The sequence below is a fragment of the Liolophura sinensis genome, chromosome 10 (genome assembly GCF_032854445.1).
Source record: "Liolophura sinensis isolate JHLJ2023 chromosome 10, CUHK_Ljap_v2, whole genome shotgun sequence".
NCBI classification, from domain to species: Eukaryota; Metazoa; Mollusca; class Polyplacophora; order Chitonida; family Chitonidae; genus Liolophura; species Liolophura sinensis.
In genome coordinates, this window is record NC_088304.1 from 26,815,301 (window position 1) to 26,833,595 (window position 18,295).

The 18,295-nt window shown below is 39.5% G+C and overlaps 1 protein-coding gene across 1 annotated transcript; it reads right to left on the reverse strand.

Moving 5' to 3' along the window:
• Nucleotides 1-8,491: 8,491 nt before the first annotated feature.
• On the reverse strand, nucleotides 8,492-16,942 carry LOC135477046 (protein PIF-like). The gene is made up of 11 exons (XM_064757197.1): nucleotides 16,935-16,942; nucleotides 16,238-16,326; nucleotides 15,468-16,016; nucleotides 14,535-14,594; nucleotides 13,746-13,952; nucleotides 12,885-13,082; nucleotides 11,824-11,991; nucleotides 10,887-11,272; nucleotides 9,456-9,552; nucleotides 9,001-9,083; nucleotides 8,492-8,527 (listed from the first exon to the last, which is right to left on the reverse strand). Exons 1-11 carry the CDS (start codon nucleotides 16,940-16,942, stop codon nucleotides 8,492-8,494), a joined length of 1,881 nt encoding a protein of 626 aa, XP_064613267.1.
• Between the last annotated feature and the right edge of the window lie 1,353 nt (nucleotides 16,943-18,295).

The following is an 18,295-nucleotide window of genomic DNA, read 5'->3' on the forward strand; positions in this document are numbered from 1 at the left end:
AGTGCTGGACAGCTGTATATCAATATGTGTGGGAGCCGTCACAGTGCTGGACAGCTGTGTATCAGTACATGTGGGAGCCATCACAGTGCTGGACAGCTGTGTATCAGTACATGTGTGATCCCTCACAGTGCTGTACAGGTGTATATCAGTATGTGCGCTAGTCTTCGTAGTGCTGTACTATTGTATATCAGTACATATGTAATACTTTATAGTGCTGTACTATTCTTTAATATGACTTAAAATATTGATTAAATAGATAGATACATGTATCATCCCTTCAGTACAGTGCTGTTCTTCTGTATATCATATACCATCCTTACTGTGCTGTACAGGTGTATATCAGTACATATACCATCCTTACTGTGCTGTACAGGTGTATATCAGTACATATACCATCCTCAACTTGTACAGGTGTATATCAGTACATATACCATCCTTACCGTGCTGTACAGGTGTATATCAGTACATATACCATCTTTACTGTGCTGTACAGGTGTATATCAGCACATATACCATCCTTACCGTGCTGTACAGGTGTATATCAGTACATATACCATCCTTACTGTGCTGTACAGGTGTATATCAGTACATATACCATCCTTACCATGCTGTACAGGTATATATCAGTACATATACCATCCTTACTGTGCTGTACAGGTGTATATCAGTACATATACCATCCTCAACTTGTACAGGTGTATATCAGTACATATACCATCCTTACCGTGCTGTACAGGTGTATATCAGTACATATACCATCTTTACTGTGCTGTACAGGTGTATATCAGCACATATACCATCCTTACCGTGCTGTACAGGTGTATATCAATACATATACCATCCTTACTGTGCTGTACAGGTGTATATCAGTACATATACCATCCTTACCATGCTGTACAGGTATATATCAGTAGATATACCATCCTTACCATGCTGTACAGGTGTGTATCAGTGCATATACCATCCTTACTGTGCTGTACAGGTGTATATCAGGACAAATACCATCCTTACCGCGCTGTACAGGTGCATATCAGCACATATACCATCCTCACCATGCTGTACAGGTGTATATCGGTACATATACCATCCTTACTGTGCTGTACAGGTGTATATCAAAACATATACCATCCTCACCATGCTGTACAGGTGTATATCAGGACATATACCATCCTTACCATGCTGTACTGTTTAGTATTTTATATTTACAAAAAGGTTGAAATTTTAGAACATCGTTAGCATTGTTTTATAGAAATCAAGTATTTAGTTTTTGTTATTTCTTTCAGGAGGCGAAGTTTCAGAAGAGATATCAGTTATGTACTTGTAGATACAGTATGTTCATTTTATAAGAAGAATTATATTTGTCTTGATATTATTAGGTTTAGATAATGAGTATGACTGAAGTACATGTACAACTATTATAAACTTCAAGAAACTATCCTTGCGTTCATACTTTGATGAACAAAATTTAGACGCAGACAATTTTTATTTTATTGAAATTCTTCACCTACTTTCTAAAATGCGTGTACATGTGCTTTAATGTATTGCTTTTATAATAATTTTGTTCATTAACCATGTATAATTTGTGGTGCTATTTTAATTTAATTGTATCTCCCCACGGGTTGTTTATGTCAAGCTCTTGTTTGTTGTACACGAATGTTGATATGCTACTCTTGTAATAAACACTGAGACTCGTAACTTCCATTCTGGTTGATGGCTCGTAGACGAATTTTTTGACGCATAGATTTCAACTGATGCTAGCTTCATCATGATTTTTTGATGTACGCCCGACCAAAACAGAGGAAGATGGCGCTGATAACCACTCTTGACACAAGTCAATGCTCGTGAATGAACTGGATATTGTGGAGAACATAAATAATTCATGACGTCAGTAGCATGACGTCATAGGGTCTGGTGCTTCCATTGTTACAGGTTCTCGTATACGACGTATTCACACGTGTGTTGATCATGAATAGTATTGATCATGAAGTGTGCATGAATTTTAGTTCTTTTTTACTCCATTTTCGTAGAGCTATGGGTTTCTTCTTTGATCTCAAAGTGGGACTTGTATTGAAGACGTTTCAACATTTTAGATTTGGCTTTCTTTGCCATTGTTTATAATATATTCTTGTGCTCATGAATTTGCTCTTGTAGCGAAAAGAGTGTCTTCTCGTGCCAAGCTGACAGATCTCTTCGCGAATCTCGCTCGGCCTGTGGGTCAGTTAGAATGTGTGTCACAGGTGGTAAAATTTGCCAATTGCTTAACCAAATATAAACGTCAAGTCCGACATTCCTAGGCCTATACCATTCGTAGTCCGTAAAGGGCGTTCCAATTCGATAATCGCAAGATCCATTTCCACAACAACGTTTAACACTAACTCCCGAAGACAAAGGTATGTAAGAAATTATACAAATAAGAAATAAAGCCGGTACCGGTAACACACAAGAGAGAAGCGGTCATCAGTTTTCAATGATGCCGGGCAGACAATGAATATTCCAGGCATGAATTCCATATCAAAGTTCAAATTCGTAGTCCGTGAATGAGTTCCATGTCAAATAACAGCTAAACAAGTATCTCAGTCGCGCTTTCATTGCAACTGTTCATAAAGGCGTCATGCTGATGTAATTAGCATGGCTACCTTTACGGCCCCTAGCCCCAGGTTAAGCGGTATTAGATACAGTTTGAAAATGACGAGCGTTACAGACCCTAACCGATCAGATTATGATTCGAAAGTAACGGACGATTACGTCTTTCCCGTAAATATGTAAGATCTCATGCTACAAGAGGCGACATCTATGATGTTACACATGACATACAAGATAGACGGTTACACTGGGCAACCAGCGCCATCTATGTTGTTAAATACCATGTACGTGATAGATATGCACATAGGGATAATAGCGCCGTCTATGTGGTTGATCACAATGCAGATCGCCAGAGATTCTGAACACTCTGTCCATACCTGCCAACGAGAGTGTTATATTCATTGTAAAATTTGATAAACTTTGAATGAAGGCGTTTGATGGAGTATCCTTGACAAACTAGTTTTTGAACTAGCAACTTGTGACGCAGATTAAAGTCATCACAATTAACGCAAGATCTGACAAATGCTACAAGGCGAGATATGTATACGCCATATGCAGGACCCTTTGGTATATTGCTATCTAAATAAGGATAATTTACAATATCAAAATTGAAATTATCCCTTTTGTCATAAAGGCGGCGTGAAAGGAGACCTTGTCCGTCTTTGTACAGATATAGATCCAAATAAGACGTACCATCAGGACTATCTGTTGTCTCCTTTAAATCCAATGAAAGCGGATAGATTTCCTTCACCGCTTCAGCAATATGGGGATTATTTAACGCCAGTAGATCATCAATATACCGCTTGGTAAATGAAAAGGATCGAGCTTTAAAGATATTACTTTTAAGTAATTTCTGCATATAGTCGTATTCATATGAAAACAGGTAGGCCTATAGGTCTGCCAAAAGAGGCGCACAATTTTTACCTATTGGAATACCTATGCACTGTTGGTAAATGGTATCACCGAATTTCACATAGATGTTATTAATGAGAAATTCAAGTAATTCAATAAATAATGTAACATCCCATGAGTGGTAACCTTTATAAAGAGTAGAACTAAAGAAAGCCTTATTGCTTATGACGTTAATGTAACGGTGACCAGTTTTAGTAAATACCGAGACAATTAACGACGATATTCTTTCAATAAGATCTTTGTGAGGAATCGTAGTATAGAGAGTAGAGAAATCCCACGTGGATACGTCTTTGTACGGTATATGCATATGAGCATCGAGTTCTTCTGTAAGACATTTGGAGTTGTTAAGAATCCACACGCAGTTGACACCTGAATTTTTTGTTATGGCACAACAATACATACAATCCAAAATGACTTTACTTCTTGTAACACTCTCGTAAGTAGGGTTGACAAGAGTTTAGTGATACAGCTTCTTGAACCTGCAATAAATCGAGCCTTGTATGGGGATTTATGCATTTTAGGAATCCAGTAAAGTTGTGGTATTTCTGTGTGACGGGTAGGTATATTTATGCGCCTTTCTTCAAGAAAGGTTTTGTGTTTGTTAAATAGTTCCTCCAGAGTGCATATAGTAGCAGAATACGTGGATGTCGTTTTATATGCACATAGCTCTTGAACAAGAATTTGATAATAATAATTCTTGCAAATAAAGATGGCATTATTAGGAGCCTTGTCTGCTACAGTGATGACAAATTTACTATAAAAGTCAGCGAGTGTTTCTTGCACAGTGGGATCCTTCAGAACCTGTTTAACTTTAGGTAGAGCATCAATGTCTAGACGGTGTATAGTTAAACTAACTTTCTTTTTGACAATCTCAAGCCAATCGTTAAGTACCAAAGAATCCACTTTCTCCCGTTTTGACCATTTTTTAACAAACTGCTCAAGTGCCGAGGTGATATTTTTTTTGTTTGATCGAATGTTGACATTACTCTTTTCTCTATACTTAGGACCACTCACAAAGAGATTCCTTAGATCATGATTCTTAATAATATTAAGGTCACCAGTCAGGACATGTTTACATTTGTCGTAGGTAAAAACTGAGGATTCACAATCACAGTTATAGCCGCCAGAAGTATACGTCGCCAAATCGAACTCCTTGATGGCCTGGGAATAATTGAAAATTTTGGAAGCGATAGGCCGATGGTTTACTCGCGTTTCTCTGATGTTGTCTGCTCAGAGATATAACCGCCTGTTTACGAGAGCCTCCATGCATTTCCTACCAATATGCTGAACCAGTCGCTTCCAAGATTTTTGAGATTCCCGATTTTTCTTGTCGTACACACAGCTCTGACGGTGAATCGTCAGATTTTACCTACCATCCATGTAAACATGTCTTGATTGGTAACCTTGATATCGTAAATAGTAATGATCTTCGAAATCTACTTGTGAGGGATCCTAATTATAGGCGGTCGAGAAAGATAAAAATGAGAGCTAATATGAAAATTGTACTTTCGGCGCTTGAAAACTTTGCCAAAAAATGGTGGGAACGGGGGGAGGTAGAACCTTCAGTCCTGGACACTTGGCTTGAGCTAGTAAAGAAAAAGGTTGTGTATGTAATCCACCATGTTACTTATGCTCATGCCACAGCCAAACAAGTTTTGAAGGATCCTACGGCTGGAAAGGTACTTGATGACCTTCAGGGAAAATACATTACTCTTTCTACGGACAAAGCTCCGGGTAATATAATATTTGTCTGCAAGAGTTATTACTATCAGGTTCTTGTAGAAGAGCTTAATATCAGTACAACAACGGTCGCAAAATCAACGTATTCTACAACGACCAATACTCTGGAGGAACTTTCTTAAAAAGCATCAGTTCATTATCAAACAGAGGGGTGTATCCGTACGGCCCATCACACCAATATACCAAAACCTTACTGGATTCCAAAATGCATGAATCTCCCTACAAAGCTCGCTTTGTTGCGGGATCAAGAAGCTGTGTCGACTCTCTTAAAGAAAGGCACTACAAGAAATAATCATTTTGGAAAAAGTATTTTTGTGCAATTGAGAAAAATCCAGGCGTTAACTGTATGCAGATCCTTTAAAACTCCAAACCTCTCACTGAACAACCAGACGCTTTAATACACACACCGTATAAGATTATATCTAGTTGGGATTTCTCCATTCTTTACACTGCAATTCCTCACACAGATTTAACTGAAAGAATTTCATCACTATGTCTGTGTCGGTGCTTAATGAAACCGGTCACCGCTACTTTAACGTCAAAGACAACGAAGCCTGCTTCAGTTCAACTGCATACAAGGGTTACCATGCATGGGATGTTTCGCTGTTCATCGAGTTCCTGGAATTTCTCATTAATAACATCAACAGTCTATAGGTATTCCAATAGGCACCAATTGTGCCCCCTTGAAGGTGATCTACAGCTGTTCTTGCATGAATACGACTATATGCAGAAATTATTAAGGAGTAGTCCTCTCCAGGCTCGATCTTTCTCATTCATTAAACGTCATATTGATGATTTGCTATCGTTAAACTATATGTATATAACAAAGGCTGTGAAAGATTTTCACACACCTTCGCTGGATTTAAAGTAAACCACAGACTCTAAGACGGTTTGCTATCTCACAGGCTGTATGACAAGAGCGATAGTCTCAAGTCTGACATTGTTAATTATCCTTATTTAGACAGCAATATAAAGAAGGGCCCTTCATATGGCGTGCACATGTCTCGTCTTGTAGCATTTGTTAGCTACTGCGTGTTATCGGACGAACTCAATCAACGTCACAAGTGTGTCAAGGTTATTCCATCAAATGCCTTCCCTCCAAGTTTCTTAAGTTTTACAATGAGTATAATTCTCTTGTAAGTAGATATGAACAGAGCCTCAGATTCCGAATCTCTGTCACTCTGCTTCATGACTGTCTAATCCCGCCTAAGGCGGGGCAAGGGATGTATACTCATCGTGTTGAATTAGACCGCCACCCAGGATATATAAAGAGATGCAATCAAAGCGCAACTGAGATATATATTTTGTTATCGACAACTTATATTCTAGCATGGTACACGATCTGAATACTGATTTTAATCAGTCGCCTTGGACGTACGTTGCGTCTTTCCTACGCTATTGAAAACTGTTTCTCTTTGTATGATTCCGTCTTAATTTCGCACTTTATATACTTGCTTAGTTTTTTCGTAGTTTGTTAAAAGTCTCTTTGTTAACTGGGCTTGCGATCATTCACCCGGAACGTCCTAAGTGGTTGACGGCTTTTATACGAATGTCTGTTTCGACGCATAGATTCATATCGAGTTAGAATGAAATGTTCTCGAGTACGGGCAGTAAGCATCGATGAAACAGATACACGCATATATAATGAAATGCTGGCTTTGCCCGCTGCTGGGCTTTGGGGTTTGCATCCCGGGTTGAAATAGTGAAAACATAACCAATAAACAAATCCGTCATGTCGTTTTGTAAATTTATTGAATAAATATAGACAGTCATATTTAAAATGTGTGAAACACAAAAGAAATGTACATGCTATCCCACAACAATTAATGGAGGCTTAATAAAGGAACATACTATTTATCTTGGAACATAAATTATGTTTGCGTTATATGTTGAGATACAGTCATAGGAACAAAACATTGGCCTGTAATTTAAGATAATTGTAACTATACCCTATAGCAACATGCGATTAAACATATATGTTATGTTTAAACATGGTAGAAACAATCAACTTCCACGAACATGAATATCGTATATTTAGGCCCACATCTCCATGGTGCGTCGTAATAGTTGTGTGGGTACGAGCATCACTGCTTATGCACAAAATAGCATTATGTGTTTTTGGTATACAGTAATGGTGGTAAAAGACAAAAAATATAATACAGCGGATGCAAACAATTATACAGATAGGTTTAGTATATCAATGAGAATGCCACATTTCAAGACATTCAAAAAAGTTACTTGTACAAGACGTTCGTACCCAGTTTAGGAAATACGATTTCTCGGATACAGATGTAGTCATGGATACAATGTCCTAATTACTTTGTACAATGCCGAGTATATCTGGTACAAAATTTTCAATGAGTTTGTGTCCTTATGCTTAACGAAGAGAAAGCCAGGACGTTCGTATCGCGTGTTGGAAATGCATTCGTGGGGATGCAACTGTATAATTAACACTACTCAAGTTTATTTGGTACAAATTTTCAATGACTTGTGTCTCAATGCTTAATGAAGAGAAAGCCAAGACGTCCGTCTAATGTATAAGAAATATCTTTTTGGGGATATAGCTTTCCTATGGTAAATTTTTTCAGTGATTTATGTCTTGATGCTTAATGATGAGAAAATCAGAAATTAAAAATGCAAAGAAAAAAAAAAGATCGACAAAAGTTTGACCACAAGTTTCAAGTGTTCCCCACCGGTAATTTTGTCGTGTTCTTAATATTAAAATGAAATGGTTTTCAACACAGTGGAGGCAAACAGACCAACGTTATCGGTGTGTCTGGATTCTCTCCAGAACAAGGATATGGCGTGATTGCAACTTACAGAACCGAAAGGGAAAATATACAGCGGTTCTACCACATATATAATATGGATTATATCCTTGGTATTAAGATCATCGCCAGCGATGAGAATTTTATACAAAAGTGGGAAGATCGCAACAAAATACAGCATAAGACCGCGACGTGGACTTGATTTACTGTTTCTCAATCGCAAATCCCCTTCCCGTGTTTTCTACAAATAATATCGAAGTGTTCGTCATAAAGGATGTGATAGGAAGATGTGGATTCTTTTCCTGGTCATCTTGCACCAACAAGCAGCATCCAGTCACTTCCAATGGACAGTACTGAAGTCTATTATGGCAAAACGAGTTCATTTGGTGCGAGAAACGTATTATTTTTAGCAAATACGACCAAGATATAACGTGATCCTCTTGTCAAAATCTTCGTATAGTAAAGCTGTGGATTTTCACCTGTCCAGTTTACAATTCCGGAAGACATCCCTTGTAAACCCTGAACTGTAAATCACGGAAACAAAGAAATACATAGTCATGATGAAACCACGTGACGGACGGATATAGATTGATCGACTGATTGACTAACGACATGCTCAAGAGTATTTCACTTTTACGAAAGAGGTCAGGTTTTATGGGTGGAGTAAATCGCCAGCCTTAACCAAATACCTGGAAAATCTTCTAACTTAAAGCCGAAGTCGAATCAGCGCGACCCGGGTTCGAACATGCGACCTCAGCGGTCAACGGCCTGATAGTTGCAGCTAGCTAGCTTCGACAGCCATCTCAGCAATCGAGTTCTCGACGTTGCCAATTGACGTGAAATAAGATTTTATTACATCGATTTAGGCTACGGCCACAAAGCAGTGAATAATGCCTCCATGGATAAGATATCTTGTATTTGAAAAAAATGTATTGGTGAAATTTATATCAATGGTTTAAGCGAATTTTTACAGTGTAAAATAATGAAGATGTCTTACCTCATCAATATATCCGTAATATCTGGCAAATTCATCACAAGCGCTTCCTAAGTGGAGAGCTGACAAGGCTCGGTTGATGTAACCTGTACACAAATGACACCAGTATATCAGTCAACGTTACTATTGAGAACCATTAGAGTAAGAATTGTGAAAGCTGCAAAGCTGACGTCCAAATAGTAAACAAAACTTAGTTACATTAACTCAGATAGGAGATGCAGTGGTACGTCCAGTTTGTCATAAAACCGACCCAATGTGATCTAAAACATTTTTCTTTTGTTTTTGCTTCACTTCAGACAGGAGTTGTTTATACACTATGGAGGAAATATCACCATATCAGCAATCAGTTTCGTGACTTATTCCTCATCTGTGAAGATATGACGTTCAGAAAGCTGTTTTGTAACGGATGATATAGGGCATCAAAGGTAAGGATATCACAGGTAACCCAGGTAACCTACCTTTGGAGTCCACTGATTCCACAACTCCGTTAACCTTTAGTGTAAGAGCCGCGCCGTCATATACCAGGGAAACGTCCTTCCACCCCTGAGGAACCCCCTGAAATAGAGAGACGGATAGTTGTACGGGATGGAAGCTAAAGGAGAGAGAAGTCATACGGGATGGAGGCTATGTGAGATGGAAGCTATACGGGAAGGAAGCTATGTGGGATGGAAGCTACACGGGATGGAAGCTATGTCGGGTGGAAGCTACACCGGATGGAAGCTATGTGGGATGGAAGCTATTCGGGATGGAAGCTATGTGGGATGGAAGCTATACGGGATGGAAGATTAGGAAGTGGAAGTTAGAAAAGACGGGAGTTGTTATAACAGATGGATGAATGATTCCGGTACATGGAAGTTGCAGGACGTGGAGTTGTGGAAGACGGAAGTTGTTACAGGAAGTGGGAGTTATAGCAGGTGGGAGTTATAAGATAAGAAAGTTGGAAATGATGGGAGTAGTTATAGAAGACGGGAGTCATAGAAAACGGAAGATGTTACAGGAAGTGGGAGATACAGCAGATAAGAGTTATAAGACGTGGAAGTTGGAAGGGGTGAGAGTAGTTATAGAAGACGAGAGTTGTAGAAGACGGTCGTTGTTGGAGGATTAGAGTTTTAGGACTGCTGGAGGAAATGGGAGATACAGCAGATGAGAGTTGTAAGACGTGGAAGTTTGAAGGGATGAGAGTAGTTATAGAAGATGAGAGTTGTAGAGCTGTTGGAGGAAATGTGAGATACAGCAGATGAGAGTTGTAAGACGTGGAAGTTGGAAGGGATGAGAGTAGTTATAGAAGATGAGAGTTGTAGAGCTGTTGGAGGAAATGGGAGATACAGCAGATGAGAGTTGTAAGACGTGGAAGTTGGAAGGGATGAGAGTAGTTATAGAAGATGAGAGTTGTAGAGCTGTTGGAGGAAATGGGTGATACAGCACATGAGAGTTGTAAGACGTGGAAGTTGGAAGGGATGAGAGTAGTTATAGAAGATGAGAGTTGTAGAGCTGTTGGAGGAAATGGGAGATACAGCAAATGAAAGTTGTAAGACGTGGAAGTTGGAAGGGATGAGAGTAGTTATAGAAGATGAGAGTTGTAGAGCTGTTGGAGGAAATGGGAGATACAGCACGTGAGAGTTATACAGTTTACAGGAGACTGAAATTGTTATAGGTTAACGGAAGTTATAGGAAAAAGGAGTAATACATAATTGAAATCATAGAAGGTGGAAGTTATTGGACATGAGATATTGGAGTTATCCTAATTTCGGACGGAATGGACTCATTTTGATTTCGCTATCTGTACCTATTATCCTCCGGGATATCTCGCTTACCGTAGACACCGTATACTAACGTTTTAATAGCTAAGTTTTTGTGATTATTCTCCAAACCAAATGCCTCAAACTCACCTGAGGAACTTCGGTCATTGAACGGCCTGTTCTGGTGGTTTGTAAATGAGCCTCTGCCATTCCAGTAGATCTATCGAGAGCGACCGCCACTGTGCATCTTTGCTGACAGCCACTGTTGGAGACAATTGCTTCTGGCTTGCTCTGCACATGGTCCAGTCTGACTTCCATATAGCGGAAAGTGATGGCAAAGACATCACCCAGCTCATCGTTGGCATACTTCCAAATGGTGATATTTCCTCCGTCGAATCTAGCAGTACCACCACCTATAGCTCCCAAAGATGGGTTTCTGTCGACCCTGACTCTACCGTCAGGGGTAGTTGAGAGGTAATGTCCAGAAACATCTTTGAAGTCCACGTCGAAGGGCAGGTAGATATCTGGCTCGCACACTAAGATAAAAAGAGAAGAGGTCTAGTGACATTGGATTTACTGAGTACCACATGTACAGTTTTACTGACCAAGTTATTTCTTATAACTGTTACCAGAGAGTGCACTAAACAAGAAGGAAGTCCAGTTGGATGGGGTGGGGATGAGGTACGGAGGGGTGACGCTAAACAGGACCTGCGTTCACAGTCATTTGATCGTTTGACGTCATTTTCAAAAATGTCCGGATCATTGATGGATAGATTGATTGGTAAAAGTTATAAAATATGACTAAAAAATTACTATATTTTGCATCATTTTAGGCATAGGTGTGTTCATTTCTCTTTTAAAGCCATAATCTTTGTTTCAGAGTTTTTTTTATAGAAATAGAAAGGCATAGAAAGTTAATTTGAAATTTTTCAAATTGTTCTAACTTATGTATCAACAGGTGTGTGACACAATCGGTGGAGAAAGAAATAGAGCAAGGGTATGGCAGAAGAGAGTTCAAATCAGAGTGTTTCCACTTTTATGTCTGATGTGAAGATAATATTATTTATTTTATTATACTGTGACTCACATGGTTCCCCGGCATCATTTTGTCGTACGGCAACTGGGATTCGTATGGAACAACTACAAGCTGTAGGGGAGAAGGCGACACCTTCAGGGCAAGGATATGCCATGTCAGATCCAAGCATTAGATACTTAGTTTGATCGAAAGGATGAGGTAGAAACAAACCAGTGCACTCTGAAAAAGAAAACAAAAACAGAACGTCTTTATTTATTTAGGTATCCCGTGTAATTTCTGTGAGGTGAATCAGGTTGTAATTTGTGTGACCGGAATCAGGCTGTAATTCGTGTGAGATGAATCAGGCTGTAATTCGTGTGAAGGGAAGCAGACTGTCATTTGGGTGACGGGAATTAGGCTGTAATTTGTGTGAGGTGAATCAGGTTGTAATTTATGTGACGGGAATCAGGCTGTAATTCGTGTGAGGTGAATCAGGCTGTAATTTGTCTGACGGGAATCAGGCTTTCATTTGGGTGACGGGAATTAGGCTGTAATTTGTGTGAGGTGAATCAGGTTGTAATTTGTATGACGGGAATCAGGTTGTAATTTGTGTGAGATGAATCAGGTTGTAATTTGTGTGACGGGAATCAGGCTGTCATTTGTGTGACGTGAATCGGGCTGTCATTCGATCTGTTATATAAGCATTTACACGAACAGTTAGAATACAACCCCACTTGAGGTAAACTTAAAAGAGTCCGGATTTCAGTAGTTTTACAAGATATACATGTAGATGTATCGTTGCTGCTCTGGTTTTACACTCTGTAGTGTAATCTTATTATTACTATTTATTTGTTTATTTATTTGGTTGATGCTTACGGCGTACTCAAAAACATTTCACTTATACGACGGCGACCAACATTATGGCGGGAGGAAACCGAGTAGAGCGTGAGGAAAACCTACAACCATCTGCATGTTGCTGGCAATCCGCGTACGGACTGACGAAGAAGTTATAGGTAGTATTGTTGATGTATTTATTAATAGCTCTCTAAAAACTTCGTATGTACGCTGATGTGGCAATGTTGTAGCTCCACGTGGCAGTATATGCTTTTCGCAGGTTTTCGTAAATATTTTACCTGCTTTGATAAAGTCGTTGACCTTGTAGGGACAATCGTCGTTGCAGGTGGGGTCTGGAATACAGCCTCGTCCCTCGATAAATCGTTCATTAAGCCCGCAGCAGCTTGCCACAGCTGTTCTCAGGCCGTCACACTCCCAGTATCCCCGACAAGATGTGGTCATACCGTAGGCATTTACCGTTCCTATACTGCATTTGTCTGGAATAAATATATAAAATAGCATATACATACCACATATAGTAAAATCGTATATGATAAAGTACAACGTGTCTGAACGAAGAAACGTAGACCAAGCCGTCATTATAAAAACAAGCGGAAAATAATCCCGGAAATGTGAGGTGAAATCTCTGAAGTGATGATAATATTATTTTATTTCTTTTGTTTTTGTGCACTTGAATGATATTCTAAGCAAATCCGAGCTTGAACGTCAACAGCACTTAAAAAACCAATCAGAACGGTGTGCCCGAAAATCTCGTGCAACTGAGCGTTCCAGAGGAGCGGAACAGCGTCCTGAAGGAGTACATGATTGGGATTTATCTTGATATTTTGTTCATAGCTCTCTAAAAACTAAAAAAACTTTTAGCCATTACGCGTTGACTTCTATAAATATAGCTTCTTCTCGCAATTTGATTTAAATTGTCGTTTATCGTCGTTCCCGCTCATTTCTCAGTTATGAGATGTCGGTCAGTAATTTGGGTGGAGAGAGTATGCAAGGAATGCACGTGGTAAACCACCGGCAATACTGGCGAACTTTTCCACACGTGACAAACAGATGTGCACACCATTTTGGTGGAAGAAACCAAGGCACAAACGGCTACCAGGACGTCATTGGTCCACATTAGTGCTCCCACCGTGACTAACCTGTCGGGCAGTTGACCTGATTCGCGGGTCTGCATGTAAGGACGTCCTGGTCCCAAAACTGTCCCCACGGACATCGCTTGACGTAAGGCCTCAATCTCTGGTTACTTCCGGGACGGGTGCTCCCGACACAGTGGTAGAAGAGGTAACATTCCGTCTCGTGTCTTGCATAGGCTATTCCGTTGGAAAATCGGCAATCGTCACATGGATCTGGAGATAAATGATGATTTTAATGATCACGATGATGATGTAAGTGTTATACAGAAGCCCCAAAGATATTGTAGACAGTCGGTTTTATTGATTAACATGAGCAGCCTTTGACTGATAAATTGATTGGTGTTCAACGTTTTACTAAAAAAAATTACAGTTTAATGACGGTGGTCAGGCTGGTGGTGGGAGGAAACCGGAGTTCCCGGATTACAAAACTTCGCTTCACTACAGAAAAATGACACAATTCCTGACTTAAGGCCGTATTCCCAGCAGCGAGAGCTGGATTTGAACAAGCTGGATTCGAACTCATTTGTCAAGGGTATGAATTTCTCAGCAAGCCAAGCATTATCCCCTGAGCAATGCAGTGCGCATTTTAAATGAGACTTGAAACAGTAGGTCTACATCAGGTGATGCCTGTTAAATTTATTAAACATGCAAATGAAATCAATGAGTGGCATCCCGATAGAATCTCACCTTGTACTTCTTATGGTTTTTAAAATGGCTTGAAGGCGAATTTTTTTTAACCAGCCCATATCCTGTGATAAATATAGCTATATACGAGCAATGTTATTAGTCACTTACTTGGTGGGAAAGGGGTGGTTGTTGTTGTCGTTGTGGTAGTGGTGGTTGTTGTCGTTGTTGCTAAAGAAAGAAAGGGACAATAAAGTCATGAAAACACATCCAGCAATCTCTTAAAAGCAACATTGTTTTATCAAACCAAGTTATATATAATCAGTATGACTGAATAATGTTTAGCAAATCACTTGTAAATTAATTGAAAGCCTTAAAACATTTCAATGCAATGTATTCTTTGTATACGATTTATACAATAAAACTATTCTATTTGGGCGCGGTATTTCATTAGCTCAGCTGGCCACAGCTTCACAAAAAGCAGTTCTGCAACATCCAGTTCAGAAGAGTAACGACGTCGTCACCCAAATCCTACAGCCTTTACAGGGCAATTGTCTCGTGTGGCATGCAGGACGTAATAAACTTCATTGATTACACAAAATGTGCCTCAAATTGTCAGACAATAAATTTAAAACATACAGTGACCAAACCCAACAAATTTCCTAGGACCAAATATTAAGCACCTAACCAGTAAACCGTTGAGCCACTTGATACTTTGATCTCTGTCAATACTTTAATCATAACCTTAATAGGCCTGGATTGGGACAAGAACTGAGTTTTAAGAAGTCCAGAAAATATTTGAATTTTTATTATTTGTTATTTAATCGGTGTTTTAGGCCTTACTCAAGAATATTTCACTTATACGACGGCGGCCAGCATTGTGGTGAAAACCCATAACAATCCGCAGATTGCTGGAAGACTTTCCTACGTACGGCCGGAGAGGAAGCCAGCATAAGCTGAACTTGAACTCACAGCGACTGCATTGGTGAGAGGCCCCTGGGTCAGTACGCTGCGCTAGCGCGCTAACCGACTGAGCCATGGAGGTCCCCCAGGAAAAATGAAAACAGGCAAGTGTTTGCGATTGGGTCATGGTGACTGACTTACTTGGACAGACTTCCTTGGCAATGTCAAGGGTAAGATCTTTGAGCGCGTTGAAGTTGTCGACTCTTAGGAAGAGCTCTGGTGAGGAAGCCACGGCGAACAGTTCGGAGGTGTCAATCTGGGTGCCGATACCGATAGTGATCACCCTGATACCTTCCTGTTTGGCAAGATTGGCTTGTTCCCTGGTGGCCGTGCCGTTCTTGGACCGTCCATCGGTCATTATGATCACGATCTGAGGGACGTTTGGTCGTCCTTCTCTACGAAATATGTCACGGACCACCGAGATGCCCAGATGGGTGAAGGTACCACCCTGTTCATGGGTCAGGGAACGGATAGCCGCGGCCAACTGGAAGAAGTTCCTGAAGGGTTCCAGACCGACGGCTTGGGTGGAAGAGTCGAAAACGACTGCCCCAGCTCTGATACCAGTGTCTGCGTTCAGATTGAAATCTCTGATGATGCTAATGATGAAGTCTTGTTCTTGTTTGTAGTTCTCGGCAGTCATGGAATCGGATCCGTCATACAAAAACATTACGTCGGCAAGCTGAGTACACCCTATTTATGGAAATAAACACGGAAAGCGTAAATGAGTAGTAAAGACATTGATATTTAAGGGATAATCGTGTATGCAAGAAAAAAAAACTGATTTTAACTCAATCATTAAACAGGCTTAAGAAAAGTACTGGAATCAGTTCTAGAGAATAAATACGCAATGAAGGTGAACAAAGTCCAAGATTACACGAATTACTTAAATATTTATTACCGTTTGGTCTCACTTGTCGGGCAACTCTTGCATCCCTGGCGAAACAGACGGTTGCCATGACAACCGTCAAACTCATCAATCTTACCAGCCCCATGATGGTATCTAAAACACAAAATGTGTGAACTTGAATTTATGTAATATAACAAAAGAATATACTGATTAGAGGCTTAGAGCTAAGCAATTCTTCTCAATGGATTTTGAAAACCTAGACTTGACGAACAACCTCTCCCTTGTAATGAATCTGATCAGACAGCCGATGTCATCTTCAAGTGCATGTAACACCACCGACCTTTGAAAAGTTACTTATGAACATTGTCACGTGTGACAAGTGGTTTTATAGTGAGATCAGGGAAATTCACAAATTTTATGTCAAAATTAAGCTGGGGTTGAGCCTGCAGTATTTTCTAACTAACATAATATGGTAAGGATATAAGCTATAAGATGTAAGGATATAAGCTATAAGATATATGTAGTTTAACTAGATGAATAGTATAGGGGATATTCTTCTCAGTGTTGATATACACACTAATTCTCCAACCACTTAATATGTGAACGAAAGTAATTACACCGTCGTGCAGTCCAATATTTCTAGATATGCAGTTGTCGTTTCGGATTATTTACATGTTTACCCCCGTTTCGAAATACGCGAGTTTTATACATATTTTCATGATATCTAGTGAAATAGGTCAAGATTAGGGTGGGGGTGTTACCTGACCATATTTAGTGATGTGGTGTGAAGCTAATATTGTTGTTGTCTCGACAAAACAGACGCCATCAGAGCCAAACCGACCCGAGAGCTGATTGTAGGGGGGTGACGTCATTATCTGACGTCATCTTCACGTGGGTCCACCGTATGCATTCTGTTTATTTACAAAACCGTTTTGCTTTCACACTCTTATCTCCGACAAAAAAATCCAAGGCACGTTTAGCACCCTTTTATTAACAAAGCAAAGGTGAAGTTATCAGTTCTATGAAGCCAAATGCGACTCCACGGCGGCTTTATGAAGCGTGAACTCCCGGCTGGTGCGAGATACTGCATCTTAATTTGATATCCGAAATAGATGAATGACATTAATCTTTCCATACTAAACGGATTATCTTAATCTCCCTTAAGTTATGCTTAGCTTTACTTTCCGTAGAAGCATCATTTCAGGATTCTGTCTAAAACCACAGTTATGATCAAAAAAGCTATCACAGACTATAATTTGATATTTTATCACCATGACAGCAAATCTTAAGGACACATGTTTCTGTGGTGATCACATTAAATTAAGTGGCTAAGTAAAACGAATCCATGTGTGTCACGTTATATGAAGTGGCTATGTAAAACGAATCCATGTGTGTCACATTATATGCAGTTGCTAAGTAAAACGAATCCGTGTCTGTCACATTATATGCAGTGGCTAAGTAAAACGAATCCGTGTGTGTCACATTATATGCAGTGGCTAAGTAAAATGAATCCATGTGTGTCACATTATATGCAGTGGCTAAGTAAAACGAATCCATGTGTGTCACATTATATGCAGTTGCTAAGTAAAACGAATCCATGTGTGTCAGATTATATGGAGTGGCTAAGTAAAACGAGTTCATGTGTGTAATGTTAACGGGTGGTCTTAAATTTCCCTAAACTGAACATATGTCTTTATTTTCTGTAGAAAATTGTGAATTCTATGGAAACTAGTACCACTTTCAACCAAGTTATTGCAGATAATAACTTTTTATCACCATGACAACGCATCTTACGGACAAATGGTTAAAAATTACTGCAGACAGTTTCACCATTGGGTGATATAAAATGTTGATGTTATCTTTTAGCTACAGTTACACTATATTTCCTTTTTTCACAAAAAATCCGCATTCCTCCTGAGGTTTTATCTGTAAGGAGCACGGTGGAGGTATGTCAGGGTAATTCGTCTTCAGATACGATTGTCTGGCTGAAATTGTTAACCTCTTGTTATAAGTTAGATGATATATGCAGATTGGACCTGAAAACGTCTTTTAAGTGAGCTGCATTAACATCTAAAAATAAGAAATGACCCGCTGCTTATATATATATATATATATATATATA